Source organism: Trichomycterus rosablanca, chromosome 14 (assembly GCF_030014385.1).
Source record: "Trichomycterus rosablanca isolate fTriRos1 chromosome 14, fTriRos1.hap1, whole genome shotgun sequence".
NCBI classification, from domain to species: domain Eukaryota; kingdom Metazoa; phylum Chordata; class Actinopteri; order Siluriformes; family Trichomycteridae; genus Trichomycterus; species Trichomycterus rosablanca.
In genome coordinates this window covers 36045656-36062690 of record NC_086001.1, presented here as the reverse complement: position 1 = coordinate 36062690, position 17035 = coordinate 36045656, and the positions used below count along the sequence as shown (strand labels likewise).

The window sequence follows — 17035 nt, the reverse complement described above, 5'->3', positions numbered from 1 at the left end:
AATTGTCGTTCTTTCAGGTGGAGGACCTGTTGTTGATCGTCATGCAGTCGGCTCACCTGGTGACCCAGCGCAAGGCCTTCCAGGAGTCCATGGGGGACCTGCTGTCCCTACGGCGCGAGCAGACGTCCAGCCAGCCGCTCATCGCCCAGGCGCTGGAGCAGCTCAAGGTAGAACCGGCAACCTTCTGATCAGCCACTGCCCTAGGGCTCGATCTTAACTTACGATCTCCTGGTACTTGATGAAGTCAATTTATCAGATGCAACCCGCGCTACCAGCCCGTGGGGCGTCCGGACGGGCACGCTCGGGCCGAGAAGATCGTCTCTTTACCGTCTCTTCTTCTCTCGTTTCCGGACAGAACGGCGCCCTGGAGCTGTGCACCAAGATCAACGACGCCATCGACCGGGTGGAGGACGTGTTCACGTCCGAGTTCGAGGCGGAGGTGGAGGAGTCCGAGTCGGCCACGCTGCAGCAGTACTACAGGGAGGCCATGATCCAGGGCTACAACTTCGCCTTCGAGGTTCGCGCCCGCTCCGAACTCGCCGGGTTTGTGGTCACGTGACCTGCGTTGTGATCCCGTGTCCCCGTTGTGCCCGCAGTACCATAAAGAGGTGGTGCGGCTGATGTCCGGAGAGTTCCGACAGCGGATAGGGGAGCGCTACATCGCCTTCGCGCGGAAGTGGATGAACTACGTTCTGACCAAGTGCGAGAGCGGTAGAGGTACCCGACCCAGGTTAGTCAGCCTCGTTACCCACCGAGATGCCCGAGTAGGTAGAAAAGTAATAATAATAATAATAATAATAAATACGAATAAATGTCGCCGTTTGACCATTTGTCCTTTTTTTATTTAAATGTATTTATTTATTTATTTATTTACATTTTATTTATCAATATTTTTTACTTTATTATTTGTACCCAAAACTTGTTGAATATATAAAAAAAAAAATCATATTTTTAAAATCTTTTTATTAAAATTTGTACCCAAAACTTTTTTAATTCAATTTTTTGAATGTTTTTCCCCTAAAACTATATATTTTTTAATTCAATTTATGAATATTTATAACATTTTGTACCCTAAACTTGCTGAATATTTTAAAAAATATCACATTTTTTAAATTCTATTTATGAATATTTATATATATTTTTTTTTACCCAAAATTCATTAAATATTTTTTAATTCTATTTGTGAATATTTTTAATTAATATTTTTACCTGAAACTCGCTGAATATTTTTTTTACATACAATATTTTTTATTCTATTTGTAAATATTTTTACTTTCTTTTTTACCTAAAGCTTGAATATTTAAAAAATATTTTGTAATTCTATTTATGATTTTTTTTTACTTTACTTTTTGTAACCAAAACTCATAACAATAAGAAATGCAATATTTTAAAATTCTATATATATATATATATATATATATATATATATATATATATATTTTTTTTTTTTTTTTTTTTTTTTTTTATAACCGAACACTCGCTGGATGTAAAAAAAATAAATTCTATTTTTAAATTCTATTTATGAATATTTATACTTATTTTTTGTAAATATTTTAAAAAATATCTTATTTTTTAATTCTATTTGTGAATATTTTTAAGTGATTTTTTTACCTGAAACTTGCTGAATTTTTTTTTAATACAGTATTTTTTAATTCTATTACTAAATATTTGTACTTTATTTTTTTACCTAAAACTTGTTGAATAATTTAAAAATATTTTTTAATTCTATTCATAATTTTTTGTACCCAAAACTTGCTGAATATTTAAAGAAAAAAATCATATTTTTAAATTCTATTCATGAATATTTATACTTATCTTTTGTTGCTTCCAAAATGCATAAAATATTTTAAACAATAATATATTTTTTATTCTGTTTGTGAATGAATATTCTGAATATTTTTTACGTCGTTTCCCGTCTCCGGTAACGATCGTGTAGGTGGGCGACGCAAGGTTTCGACTTCCTTCAAGCCATCGAGCCGGTTTTCATCTCCGCGCTGCCCGAGGACGACTTCCTGGTAAAGTGACGATTATTTCTTAATTGCTGCTTTGTGGGGACCGTGTGAGACGATATTTACATATTTATGTGTTTTATTTTTGTGTCCCGTCTCAGAGTCTGCAGGCCTTGATGAACGAGTGTATCGGTCACGTGATCGGGAAGCCGCACAGCCCCGTGAGCAGCCTGTACCTGGGTAGGTCCGGCCCCGCGCCGCGTTCTACGAAGTTCTAGGAGGGCGCTTAAGAGTCTGTTTCTTTTGGTCCTCACAGCGAACGATTCGGATGCGCGACCCCGCCTACTTTATCCGGGCTTGGGACCGGCACTGGGAGTGCACCGACGGGTCCTGTTTGACCCCGCCCCCTCCCAGACATAGCCGCACATTTTATGAGAAAAATGCCGACCCCAGGTCCTCACAGTGTCGAACCTGACGGAGTGTTTAACACACAAACCTGTTAATATAATTCTGTCACTTTCAGGTCCTAGGAACAGCCCTCGACCCGTCAAGGTTCCCCGCTGCCACAGCGACCCTCCGAACCCGTCCCTCTTCATTCCCAACGCTGAGGGCACCAGGTACGTCCTCCGAGCTCTCCAAATTCTGACCAGCTTCACGTTCTTTACGGGGTCCGATAACGTGCCGGTGTTTTCCGTTTCCCAGCATCCACGAGAACGACCGTCTCTCCTCGGTGGCGGCCGAACTTCAGTTCCGATCCCTCAGTCGCCACTCGAGTCCCACGGAGGACCGGGAAGGTGAACCCAGACGTTTTATTCTTGCAAAACAACGAACCCAGTAATGAAGAATCTGCTGTTTGCTGGACGATGCTTTTTTTTCTTCTTCCCCGTTTAGAGCCGTCGTATCCGAAACCCGATCCCGCGGCCGCGACCCACCGCAACTGGGAGCTCCGGAACTTCATTAACCAGCCCAAAGGTCAGATTTAGTTATTTATTTAGATCAGAAGAAGCCACGGTCCTTTTTTTTTTTTTTTTCTTCTTTTTTTATTATTAATATTTTTACTTTATTTTTTGCATTCAAAATTTACTGAATATTAAAATAAACCCAATATTTTAAAATTCTACTTATGAATATTTTACTTATTTACTTTTTTACTTATTTTTTCCCCAACAATATTTAAAAACTATATTTTTTATTCTATTTATAAATGTTTTACTTTATTTTTTGTACCCAAAACCCATGAAATATTAAAAAACTTTTAATTCTATTTATTTATTTTTTTACCTCAAAACTTGCTGAATATTTAAAAATACAATATTCAATTATTTTTACTTAATATTTTGTAACCAAAACTCATTGAATATTTATTTTATAGTATTTACTATATTTTTTTACCTAAAACTAAATGAATAGGTAATTTTAAATATTATATTTTTTTAATTCCATTTATGAATATTTATACTTTATTTTTTGTGCCCAAAACCAATTAAATATTGGAAAAAAAAATCTTTTAATTTTATTTATATTTTTAACCCAAAACTCGCTAAAACTAAATATTTAAATGAATACAGTATTTTTTAATTCTATTTATGAATATTTATACTTCTTTTTTTAACCCAGAACTTACTGAATATTTAAAAATAAAAGAAACAATATATTTCAATTCTATTTGTGAATATTTATAATAAATGTTCCCAAAACTTGCTGAATATTTAAATAAATACAATATTTTTTATTCTATTTATAAATATTTTTTACTTTATTTTTTCGTACCCAAAACCCATTAAATAGTAAAAAAACCAACAATATATTTTAATTCTATTAATAATTTTTACTTAAAAATTTTACTTAATATTTTGTAACCAAAACTTGTTGAATATTTATTTATTTTATATTATTTACTTTTTTTTTTTACCCAAAACTATTTTATATTTATTTAATTTTATTCATGAATATTTATACTTTATTTTTTGTGCCCAAAACCAATTAAATATTACATAAAATCTTAAATAATCTTTTAATTCTATTTATATTTTTTAATCCAAAACTAAGTAAATATTTAAATAAATAGTGTTTTTTAAATTCTATTTATAAATATTTATATTTCTTTTTTTAACCCAGAACTTACTGCATATTTTTATAAATACAATATATTTTAATTCTATTTATGAATATTTTTATTTAATTTTTCTTTTACCCATAATTTGCTGAATATTTTAGGAAATCCAGTATATTTTGTAATTATTCGCTTCTGTCCGCCCGTACGAGGCGGGTTCACACAGTCAGGCACTGCTCTCCGTTATTCAGCGTCTCTGTGCAGCGCCTCGAGCGGCCAGCAGGGGCCGAATCCCGAATCTTTTTACTAGCAGCTTGAGAACGTTCGGCGTCTGTTTGCGTCTCCAGACGCGGCGGCGTGCCTGAGCCCGATGGTGACGGTGTCCCGGACCATCCGCTCCTTCGAGGAGACGCGCTACGCCCTCCTCAGGCGGCGCAACGTCATCGGCCAGGTGTGCGACACGCCCAAGTCCTACGACAACGTCATGCACGTGGGTCTGCGCAAGGTCACCTTCAAATGGCAGAGGGGCAACAAGATCGGTACGGAGGCCGTCTCTTATTTCGTTAATCGCTTTTGATTAGAGCGCGCTGATGCTAACGCGAGTGTGTTACTGTTTATACGCAGGTGAAGGGCAGTATGGGAAAGTCTACACATGCATCAACGTGGACACGGGTGAACTGATGGCGATGAAGGAGGTACGTCACACCCGAACTCATCGTCACACCCGAACTCATCGTCACACCCGTTCATTCTCCTCCCACATCCTATGAAAATGACTCATTACTGATTCACTCAAATGATTCCTCATTAGGAGTCATCATTTCGATTCTCAGATATTTCACCTGCTCCTGATGCAAATGACTCATTACTGATTCACTGAATCGTTTAGCGGAAAACATCAGGGTTGGTGCGCAACTAACTTTTGAACATCTGTATTTTGTGCACAGATCCGTAACTTCTGAACATCTGTATTTAGTGCCGATCCCTAATTATTGAACATCTGTATTTAGTGCACAGATCCCTAACTTTTGAACATCTGTATCTCGTGCACAGATCCCTAACTTTTGAACATCTGTATCTCGTGCACAGATCCCTAACTTTTGAACATCTGTATCTCGTGCACAGATCCCTAACTTTTGAACATCTGTATCTCGTGCACAGATCCCTAACTTTTGAACATCTGTATCTCGTGCACAGATCCCTAACTTTTGAACATCTGTATCTCGTGCACAGATCCCTAACTTTTGAACATCTGTATCTCGTGCACAGATCCCTAACTTTTGAACATCTGTATCTCGTGCACAGATCCCTAACTTTTGAACATCTGTATCTCGTGCACAGATCCCTAACTTTTGAACATCTGTATCTCGTGCACAGATCCCTAACTTTTGAACATCTGTATCTCGTGCACAGTTCCCTCACGTTTGAACATCTGTATCTCGTGCACAGTTCCCTCACGTTTGAACATCTGTATTTAGTGCACAGATCCCTCACGTTTGAACATCTGTATCTCGTGCACAGATCCCTAACTTTTGAACATCTGTATCTCGTGCACAGTTCCCTCACGTTTGAACATCTGTATCTCGTGCACAGATCCCTAATTATTGAACATCTGTATTTCGTGCACAGATCCCTAACTTTTGAACATCTGTATCTCGTGCACAGTTCCCTAACTTTTGAACATCTGTATCTCGTGCACAGATCCCTAACTTTTGAACATCTGTATCTCGTGCACAGATCCCTAACTTTTGAACATCTGTATCTCGTGCACAGTTCCCTAACTTTTGAACATCTGTATCTCGTGCACAGATCCCTCACGTTTGAACATCTGTATCTCGTGCACAGTTCCCTCACGTTTGAACATCTGTATCTCGTGCACAGTTCCCTCACGTTTGAACATCTGTATCTCGTGCACAGTTCCCTCACGTTTGAACATCTGTATCTCGTGCACAGTTCCCTCACGTTTGAACATCTGTATCTCGTGCACAGTTCCCTCACGTTTGAACATCTGTATCTCGTGCACAGATCCCTCACGTTTGAACATCTGTATCTCGTGCACAGATCCCTAACTTTTGAACATCTGTATCTCGTGCACAGTTCCCTCACGTTTGAACATCTGTATCTCGTGCACAGATCCCTAATTATTGAACATCTGTATTTCGTGCACAGATCCCTAACTTTTGAACATCTGTATCTCGTGCACAGTTCCCTAACTTTTGAACATCTGTATCTCGTGCACAGATCCCTAACTTTTGAACATCTGTATCTCGTGCACAGATCCCTAACTTTTGAACATCTGTATCTCGTGCACAGTTCCCTAACTTTTGAACATCTGTATCTCGTGCACAGATCCCTCACGTTTGAACATCTGTATCTCGTGCACAGTTCCCTCACGTTTGAACATCTGTATCTCGTGCACAGTTCCCTCACGTTTGAACATCTGTATCTCGTGCACAGTTCCCTCACGTTTGAACATCTGTATCTCGTGCACAGATCCCTCACGTTTGAACATCTGTATCTCGTGCACAGATCCCTAACTTTTGAACATCTGTATCTCGTGCACAGTTCCCTCACGTTTGAACATCTGTATCTCGTGCACAGTTCCCTCACGTTTGAACATCTGTATCTCGTGCACAGTTCCCTCACGTTTGAACATCTGTATCTCGTGCACAGTTCCCTCACGTTTGAACATCTGTATCTCGTGCACAGATCCCTAACTTTTGAACATCTGTATCTCGTGCACAGTTCCCTCACGTTTGAACATCTGTATTTCGTGCTCAGATCCCTAACTTTTGAACATCTGTATCTCGTGCACAGATCCCTAACTTTTGAACATCTGTATCTCGTGCACAGATCCCTAACTTTTGAACATCTGTATTTAGTGCACAGTTCCCTCACGTTTGAACATCTGTATTTCGTGCACAGATCCCTAACTTTTGAACATCTGTATTTCGTGCACAGATCCCTAACTTTTGAACATCTGTATCTCGTGCACAGATCCCTAACTTTTGAACATCTGTATCTCGTGCACAGATCCCTAACTTTTGAACATCTGTATTTAGTGCACAGTTCCCTCACGTTTGAACATCTGTATCTCGTGCACAGTTCCCTCACTTTTGAACATCTGTATTTCGTGCACAGATCCCTCACGTTTGAACATCTGTATTTAGTGCACAGATCCCTCACGTTTGAACATCTGTATCTCGTGCACAGATCCCTAACTTTTGAACATCTGTATCTCGTGCACAGTTCCCTCACGTTTGAACATCTGTATCTCGTGCACAGTTCCCTCACGTTTGAACATCTGTATCTCGTGCACAGATCCGTAACTTTTGAACATCTGTATCTCGTGCACAGATCCGTAACTTTTGAACATCTGTATCTCGTGCACAGATCCCTAACTTTTGAACATCTGTATCTCGTGCACAGTTCCCTCACGTTTGAACATCTGTATCTCGTGCACAGATCCCTAACTTTTGAACATCTGTATCTCGTGCACAGATCCCTCACTTTTGAACATCTGTATCTCGTGCACAGATCCCTAACTTTTGAACATCTGTATCTCGTGCACAGATCCCTCACTTTTGAACATCTGTATCTCGTGCACAGATCCGTAACTTTTGAACATCTGTATCTCGTGCACAGATCCGTAACTTTTGAACATCTGTATCTCGTGCACAGATCCCTAACTTTTGAACATCTGTATTTAGTGCACAGTTCCCTCACGTTTGAACATCTGTATCTCGTGCACAGTTCCCTCACTTTTGAACATCTGTATTTCGTGCACAGATCCCTCACGTTTGAACATCTGTATTTAGTGCACAGATCCCTCACGTTTGAACATCTGTATCTCGTGCACAGATCCCTAACTTTTGAACATCTGTATCTCGTGCACAGTTCCCTCACGTTTGAACATCTGTATCTCGTGCACAGTTCCCTCACGTTTGAACATCTGTATTTAGTGCACAGATCCGTAACTTTTGAACATCTGTATCTCGTGCACAGATCCCTAACTTTTGAACATCTGTATCTCGTGCACAGTTCCCTCACGTTTGAACATCTGTATCTCGTGCACAGTTCCCTCACGTTTGAACATCTGTATCTCGTGCACAGATCCCTAACTTTTGAACATCTGTATCTCGTGCACAGATCCGTAACTTTTGAACATCTGTATCTCGTGCACAGATCCGTAACTTTTGAACATCTGTATCTCGTGCACAGATCCCTCACTTTTGAACATCTGTATCTCGTGCACAGATCCCTAACTTTTGAACATCTGTATCTCGTGCACAGTTCCCTCACGTTTGAACATCTGTATCTCGTGCACAGATCCGTAACTTTTGAACATCTGTATCTCGTGCACAGATCCCTCACTTTTGAACATCTGTATGTCGTGCACAGATCCCTCACGTTTGAACATCTGTATCTCGTGCACAGATCCCTAACTTTTGAACATCTGTATCTCGTGCACAGATCCCTCACTTTTGAACATCTGTATTTCGTGCACAGATCCCTAACTTTTGAACATCTGTATCTCGTGCACAGATCCCTAACTTTTGAACATCTGTATGTCGTGCACAGATCCCTAACTTTTGAACATCTGTATCTCGTGCACAGATCCCTAACTTTTGAACATCTGTATCTCGTGCACAGTTCCCTCACGTTTGAACATCTGTATCTCGTGCACAGATCCGTAACTTTTGAACATCTGTATCTCGTGCACAGATCCCTCACTTTTGAACATCTGTATCTAGTGCACAGATCCCTAACTTTTGAACATCTGTATTTAGTGCACAGTTCCCTCACGTTTGAACATCTGTATCTCGTGCACAGTTCCCTCACTTTTGAACATCTGTATTTCGTGCACAGATCCCTCACGTTTGAACATCTGTATTTAGTGCACAGATCCCTCACGTTTGAACATCTGTATCTCGTGCACAGATCCCTAACTTTTGAACATCTGTATCTCGTGCACAGATCCCTCACTTTTGAACATCTGTATCTCGTGCACAGATCCGTAACTTTTGAACATCTGTATCTCGTGCACAGATCCGTAACTTTTGAACATCTGTATCTCGTGCACAGATCCCTAACTTTTGAACATCTGTATCTCGTGCACAGTTCCCTCACGTTTGAACATCTGTATCTCGTGCACAGTTCCCTCACGTTTGAACATCTGTATCTCGTGCACAGATCCGTAACTTTTGAACATCTGTATCTCGTGCACAGATCCCTCACTTTTGAACATCTGTATGTCGTGCACAGATCCCTCACGTTTGAACATCTGTATGTCGTGCACAGATCCCTAACTTTTGAACATCTGTATCTCGTGCACAGATCCCTCACTTTTGAACATCTGTATTTCGTGCACAGATCCCTAACTTTTGAACATCTGTATCTCGTGCACAGATCCCTAACTTTTGAACATCTGTATGTCGTGCACAGATCCCTAACTTTTGAACATCTGTATCTCGTGCACAGATCCCTAACTTTTGAACATCTGTATCTCGTGCACAGTTCCCTCACGTTTGAACATCTGTATCTCGTGCACAGATCCGTAACTTTTGAACATCTGTATCTCGTGCACAGATCCCTCACTTTTGAACATCTGTATCTAGTGCACAGATCCCTAACTTCTGAACATCTGTATTTCGTGCGCAGTTCCCTCACGTTTGAACATCTGTATCTCGTGCACAGATCCCTAACTTTTGAACATCTGTATGTCGTGCACAGATCCCTAACTTTTGAACATCTGTATCTCGTGCACAGATCCCTCACTTTTGAACATCTGTATGTCGTGCACAGATCCCTAACTTTTGAACATCTGTATCTCGTGCACAGATCCCTCACTTTTGAACATCTGTATGTCGTGCACAGATCCCTCACGTTTGAACATCTGTATCTCGTGCACAGATCCCTAATTATTGAACATCTGTATCTCGTGCACAGATCCCTCACGTTTGAACATCTGTATCTCGTGCACAGTTCCCTAACTTTTGAACATCTGTATCTCGTGCACAGATCCCTAACTTTTGAACATCTGTATCTCGTGCACAGATCCCTAACTTTTGAACATCTGTATCTCGTGCACAGTTCCCTAACTTTTGAACATCTGTATCTCGTGCACAGATCCCTCACGTTTGAACATCTGTATCTCGTGCACAGTTCCCTCACGTTTGAACATCTGTATCTCGTGCACAGTTCCCTCACGTTTGAACATCTGTATCTCGTGCACAGTTCCCTCACGTTTGAACATCTGTATCTCGTGCACAGATCCCTCACGTTTGAACATCTGTATCTCGTGCACAGATCCCTAACTTTTGAACATCTGTATCTCGTGCACAGTTCCCTCACGTTTGAACATCTGTATCTCGTGCACAGTTCCCTCACGTTTGAACATCTGTATCTCGTGCACAGTTCCCTCACGTTTGAACATCTGTATCTCGTGCACAGTTCCCTCACGTTTGAACATCTGTATCTCGTGCACAGATCCCTAACTTTTGAACATCTGTATCTCGTGCACAGTTCCCTCACGTTTGAACATCTGTATTTCGTGCTCAGATCCCTAACTTTTGAACATCTGTATCTCGTGCACAGATCCCTAACTTTTGAACATCTGTATCTCGTGCACAGATCCCTAACTTTTGAACATCTGTATTTAGTGCACAGTTCCCTCACGTTTGAACATCTGTATTTCGTGCACAGATCCCTAACTTTTGAACATCTGTATTTCGTGCACAGATCCCTAACTTTTGAACATCTGTATCTCGTGCACAGATCCCTAACTTTTGAACATCTGTATCTCGTGCACAGATCCCTAACTTTTGAACATCTGTATTTAGTGCACAGTTCCCTCACGTTTGAACATCTGTATCTCGTGCACAGTTCCCTCACTTTTGAACATCTGTATTTCGTGCACAGATCCCTCACGTTTGAACATCTGTATTTAGTGCACAGATCCCTCACGTTTGAACATCTGTATCTCGTGCACAGATCCCTAACTTTTGAACATCTGTATCTCGTGCACAGTTCCCTCACGTTTGAACATCTGTATCTCGTGCACAGTTCCCTCACGTTTGAACATCTGTATCTCGTGCACAGATCCGTAACTTTTGAACATCTGTATCTCGTGCACAGATCCGTAACTTTTGAACATCTGTATCTCGTGCACAGATCCGTAACTTTTGAACATCTGTATCTCGTGCACAGATCCCTAACTTTTGAACATCTGTATCTCGTGCACAGTTCCCTCACGTTTGAACATCTGTATCTCGTGCACAGATCCCTAACTTTTGAACATCTGTATCTCGTGCACAGATCCCTCACTTTTGAACATCTGTATCTCGTGCACAGATCCCTAACTTTTGAACATCTGTATCTCGTGCACAGATCCCTCACTTTTGAACATCTGTATCTCGTGCACAGATCCGTAACTTTTGAACATCTGTATCTCGTGCACAGATCCGTAACTTTTGAACATCTGTATCTCGTGCACAGATCCCTAACTTTTGAACATCTGTATTTAGTGCACAGTTCCCTCACGTTTGAACATCTGTATCTCGTGCACAGTTCCCTCACTTTTGAACATCTGTATTTCGTGCACAGATCCCTCACGTTTGAACATCTGTATTTAGTGCACAGATCCCTCACGTTTGAACATCTGTATCTCGTGCACAGATCCCTAACTTTTGAACATCTGTATCTCGTGCACAGTTCCCTCACGTTTGAACATCTGTATCTCGTGCACAGTTCCCTCACGTTTGAACATCTGTATTTAGTGCACAGATCCGTAACTTTTGAACATCTGTATCTCGTGCACAGATCCCTAACTTTTGAACATCTGTATCTCGTGCACAGTTCCCTCACGTTTGAACATCTGTATCTCGTGCACAGTTCCCTCACGTTTGAACATCTGTATCTCGTGCACAGATCCCTAACTTTTGAACATCTGTATCTCGTGCACAGATCCGTAACTTTTGAACATCTGTATCTCGTGCACAGATCCGTAACTTTTGAACATCTGTATCTCGTGCACAGATCCCTCACTTTTGAACATCTGTATCTCGTGCACAGATCCCTAACTTTTGAACATCTGTATCTCGTGCACAGTTCCCTCACGTTTGAACATCTGTATCTCGTGCACAGATCTGTAACTTTTGAACATCTGTATCTCGTGCACAGATCCCTCACTTTTGAACATCTGTATGTCGTGCACAGATCCCTCACGTTTGAACATCTGTATCTCGTGCACAGATCCCTAACTTTTGAACATCTGTATCTCGTGCACAGATCCCTCACTTTTGAACATCTGTATTTCGTGCACAGATCCCTAACTTTTGAACATCTGTATCTCGTGCACAGATCCCTAACTTTTGAACATCTGTATGTCGTGCACAGATCCCTAACTTTTGAACATCTGTATCTCGTGCACAGATCCCTAACTTTTGAACATCTGTATCTCGTGCACAGTTCCCTCACGTTTGAACATCTGTATCTCGTGCACAGATCCGTAACTTTTGAACATCTGTATCTCGTGCACAGATCCCTCACTTTTGAACATCTGTATCTAGTGCACAGATCCCTAACTTTTGAACATCTGTATTTAGTGCACAGTTCCCTCACGTTTGAACATCTGTATCTCGTGCACAGTTCCCTCACTTTTGAACATCTGTATTTCGTGCACAGATCCCTCACGTTTGAACATCTGTATTTAGTGCACAGATCCCTCACGTTTGAACATCTGTATCTCGTGCACAGATCCCTAACTTTTGAACATCTGTATCTCGTGCACAGATCCCTCACTTTTGAACATCTGTATCTCGTGCACAGATCCGTAACTTTTGAACATCTGTATCTCGTGCACAGATCCGTAACTTTTGAACATCTGTATCTCGTGCACAGATCCCTAACTTTTGAACATCTGTATCTCGTGCACAGTTCCCTCACGTTTGAACATCTGTATCTCGTGCACAGTTCCCTCACGTTTGAACATCTGTATCTCGTGCACAGATCCGTAACTTTTGAACATCTGTATCTCGTGCACAGATCCCTCACTTTTGAACATCTGTATGTCGTGCACAGATCCCTCACGTTTGAACATCTGTATGTCGTGCACAGATCCCTAACTTTTGAACATCTGTATCTCGTGCACAGATCCCTCACTTTTGAACATCTGTATTTCGTGCACAGATCCCTAACTTTTGAACATCTGTATCTCGTGCACAGATCCCTAACTTTTGAACATCTGTATGTCGTGCACAGATCCCTAACTTTTGAACATCTGTATCTCGTGCACAGATCCCTAACTTTTGAACATCTGTATCTCGTGCACAGTTCCCTCACGTTTGAACATCTGTATCTCGTGCACAGATCCGTAACTTTTGAACATCTGTATCTCGTGCACAGATCCCTCACTTTTGAACATCTGTATCTAGTGCACAGATCCCTAACTTCTGAACATCTGTATTTCGTGCGCAGTTCCCTCACGTTTGAACATCTGTATCTCGTGCACAGATCCCTAACTTTTGAACATCTGTATGTCGTGCACAGATCCCTAACTTTTGAACATCTGTATCTCGTGCACAGATCCCTCACTTTTGAACATCTGTATGTCGTGCACAGATCCCTAACTTTTGAACATCTGTATCTCGTGCACAGATCCCTCACTTTTGAACATCTGTATGTCGTGCACAGATCCCTCACGTTTGAACATCTGTATCTCGTGCACAGATCCCTAATTATTGAACATCTGTATCTCGTGCACAGATCCGCTTCCAGCCGAACGACCACAAGACCATAAAGGAGACGGCGGACGAGCTGAAGATCTTCGAGGGAATCAAACACCCCAACCTGGTCCGGTACTTCGGGGTGGAGCTGCACCGGGTAAGAGCGTCCGAGTCCCTCGGGTCCGGCGGCGTCCAGACTCCTCCCGCGAACGTGTCTGTAAGGGTTGTGGTCTCGCCCCTCAGGAGGAGATGTACATCTTCATGGAGTACTGCGACGAGGGCACGCTGGAGGAGGTGTCCAGGCTGGGGCTGCAGGAGCACGTCATCCGACTCTACTGCAAGCAGATCACCACCGCCATCAACGTGCTGCACGAGCACGGGATCGTCCACCGCGACATCAAAGGTCGGCCGGTTTAACGTTATACGTATGTGTGTATATATATACTGTATATATATATATTAGTATTTTTAACTACTGGGTCTGACCGTGTTGCTTTTCTTCTGCTGGTTCCAGGAGCCAACATTTTCCTCACGTCCTCCGGCCTGATCAAGCTGGGCGACTTCGGCTGCTCGGTCAAGCTGAAAAACAACGCCCACACCATGCCCGGAGAGGTCAACAGCACGCTCGGGACAGCAGGTGAGACGGTACGGTCTTGGGACTGTTGGCGATGAGCCGACAAACTAAGGGAGCGTCTAAAAAGTGCAGATTCACTCTACCTGGATTACACGATAAAAGTCCTACAGAGTCAGAAGATGATAGAAATATATTGTGAAAATGATAAATGTTAAATTTAATATAGTGACGTTTTATGTTCATCTACAACCTTTAATATTTTTAAGATATATTTATTCAATTTCACAAATTTTGGATGTTTTACGTTGTATGATTTATTGTATTTATCATGAAAACGACTCATTACTGATTCACTCGAACGATTCCTCATTAGGAGTCATTTTGGCGATTCAGCTCTCGTTTGAATCATTTAAATTGTCAGATATTTTACTTGCTCCTGATGAAAACGACTCATTACTGATTCACTTGAACGATTCCTTATTAGGAGTCATTTCGGCGATTCAGCTCTCGTTTGAATCATTTAAATTGTTAAGATATTTTACCTGCTCCTGATGAAAACGACTCATTAATGATTCACTCGAACGATTCCTCAATAGGAGTCATTTTGGCGATTCAGCTCTCGTTTGAATCATTTAAATTGTCAGATATTTCACCTGCTCCGGATGAAAATGACTCATTACCGATTCACTCAAACGATTCCTCAATAGGAGTCATTTCGGCGATTCAGCTCTCGTTTGAATCATTTAAATGGTCAGATATTTTACCTGCTGCTGATGAAAACGACTCATTACTGATTCACTCAAACGATTCCTCAATAGGAGTCATTTCGGCGATTCAGCTCTCGTTTGAATCATTTAAATTGTCAGATATTTTACCTGCTCCGGATGAAAACGACTCATTACCGATTCACTCGAGCGATTCCTCAATAGGAGTCATTTCGGCGATTCAGCTCTCGTTTGAATCATTTAAATTGTCAGATATTTTACCTGCTCCTGATGAAAACGACTCATTACTGATTCACTCGAACGATTCCTCATTAGGAGTCATTTCGGCGATTCAGCTCTCGTTTGAATCATTTAAATTGTCAGATATTTTACCTGCTCCGGATGAAAACGACTCATTACCGATTCACTCGAGCGATTCCTCAATAGGAGTCATTTCGGCGATTCAGCTCTCGTTTGAATCATTTAAATTGTCAGATATTTTACCTGCTCCGGATGAAAACGACTCATTACCGATTCACTCGAGCGATTCCTCTACTGAGGCAGCTTACCAGGTAGGCAGTGGGGAGCAGGATGGGTCATTATGTAAACGACTCGTTACCGATTCATTCGAACGATAGAGAACAGCGAGGAAAAAAGGGGGCGGGTCCCACAGGCGGGACCGGTCAGTTGCGATCCTACGGCAATTCAGTTAGCAGTCGCTCAGTCTAAACTCTTTCCTCTTTCAGCGTACATGGCTCCCGAGGTCATCACCAGGGCGAAGGGCGAGGGTCACGGGCGCGCGGCCGACATCTGGAGTCTGGGCTGCGTCCTGATCGAGATGGTGACCGGAAAGGTAAACACAACACCCCCTCCCCCCCCCCCCCCTCCTTTTTGATCGTTCATGGACGAATTTTTTGACCGATCGGGTCGTTTCCCTCGACAGAGGCCGTGGCACGAGTACGAGCACAACTTCCAGATCATGTACCGGGTGGGCATGGGGCACAAGCCGCCCATCCCGGAGAAGCTGAGCACGGAGGGGAAGGACTTCCTGGCCCACTGTCTGGAGAGCGAGCCCAAGTGCCGCTGGACCGCCAGCGCCCTGCTGGACCATCCCTTCGTCAAGGTTTGTCCTGACTAGTTCCCCACCCACGTTGAGGTACCGGGCTAGCCCTCAGAAGGTCGCTGGGGATTTCCCAATCGCCAATCGCAGGCACAGATTCCCACAGACGGTCAGGTGTCCCAATACTTTTGGCCATGTAGTGGTCAATGAAATGTGTACTACACGCTAAGCAGACGACCGGTAGGACACGGCGTAAACTGTAGATAAATTGTCAGATATTTTACCTGCTCCGGATGAAAACGACTCATTTCTGATTCACTCGAACGACTCCTTATTAGGAGTCATTTCGTTGATTCAGCTCTTTTTTGAGTCATTTCGGCGATTCAGCTCTTTTTTGAATCTTTTTGGAGTCATTTCGGCGATTCAGCTCTTTTTTGAAAACGACTCATTACTGATTCACTCGAACGATTCCTCAATAGGAGTCATTTCGGCGATTCAGCTCTCGTTTGAATCATTTAAATTGTCAGATATTTTACTTGCTCTGGATGAAAATGACTCATTACTGATTCACTCGAACAACTCCTTATTATTGAATCTTTTTGGAGTCATTTGGGTGATTCAGCTCTTTTTTGAATCTTTTTGGAGTCATTTCGGCGATTCAGCTCTTTTTTGAAAACGACTCATTACTGATTCACTCGAACGATTCCTCAATAGGAGTCATTTCGGCGATTCAGCTCTCGTTTGAATCATTTAAATTGTCAGATATTTTACCTGCTCTGGATGAACACGACTCATTGCTGATTCACTCGAACAACTCCTTATTATTGAATCTTTTTGGAGTCATTTGGGTGATTCAGCTCTTTTTTAAATCTTTTTTGAGTCATTTGGGCAATTCAGCTCTTTTTTTGAATCTTTTTTGAGTCATTTGGGCAATTCAGCTCTTTTTTTGAATCTTTTTGGAGTCATTTCG

At 41.7% G+C, this 17035-nt stretch overlaps 1 protein-coding gene across 3 annotated transcripts in view; it reads left to right on the top strand.

The window, feature by feature from the left end:
- Positions 1–17035, top strand: part of map3k4 (mitogen-activated protein kinase kinase kinase 4) — a 28298-nt gene that overhangs the window by 10114 nt on the left and 1149 nt on the right. For all 3 annotated transcript variants that reach the window (XM_063008995.1, XM_063008993.1, XM_063008994.1), the window contains exons 11-25: positions 18–167; positions 356–517; positions 597–730; positions 1937–2015; positions 2111–2189; positions 2473–2566; positions 2652–2743; positions 2841–2921; positions 4350–4541; positions 4627–4697; positions 13768–13884; positions 13971–14130; positions 14242–14364; positions 15752–15858; positions 15949–16128. In XM_063008995.1, the coding sequence (XP_062865065.1) occupies positions 18–167; positions 356–517; positions 597–730; positions 1937–2015; positions 2111–2189; positions 2473–2566; positions 2652–2743; positions 2841–2921; positions 4350–4541; positions 4627–4697; positions 13768–13884; positions 13971–14130; positions 14242–14364; positions 15752–15858; positions 15949–16128 (1821 nt within the window). The remainder of the gene's footprint in view (positions 1–17; positions 168–355; positions 518–596; positions 731–1936; positions 2016–2110; positions 2190–2472; positions 2567–2651; positions 2744–2840; positions 2922–4349; positions 4542–4626; positions 4698–13767; positions 13885–13970; positions 14131–14241; positions 14365–15751; positions 15859–15948; positions 16129–17035) is intronic.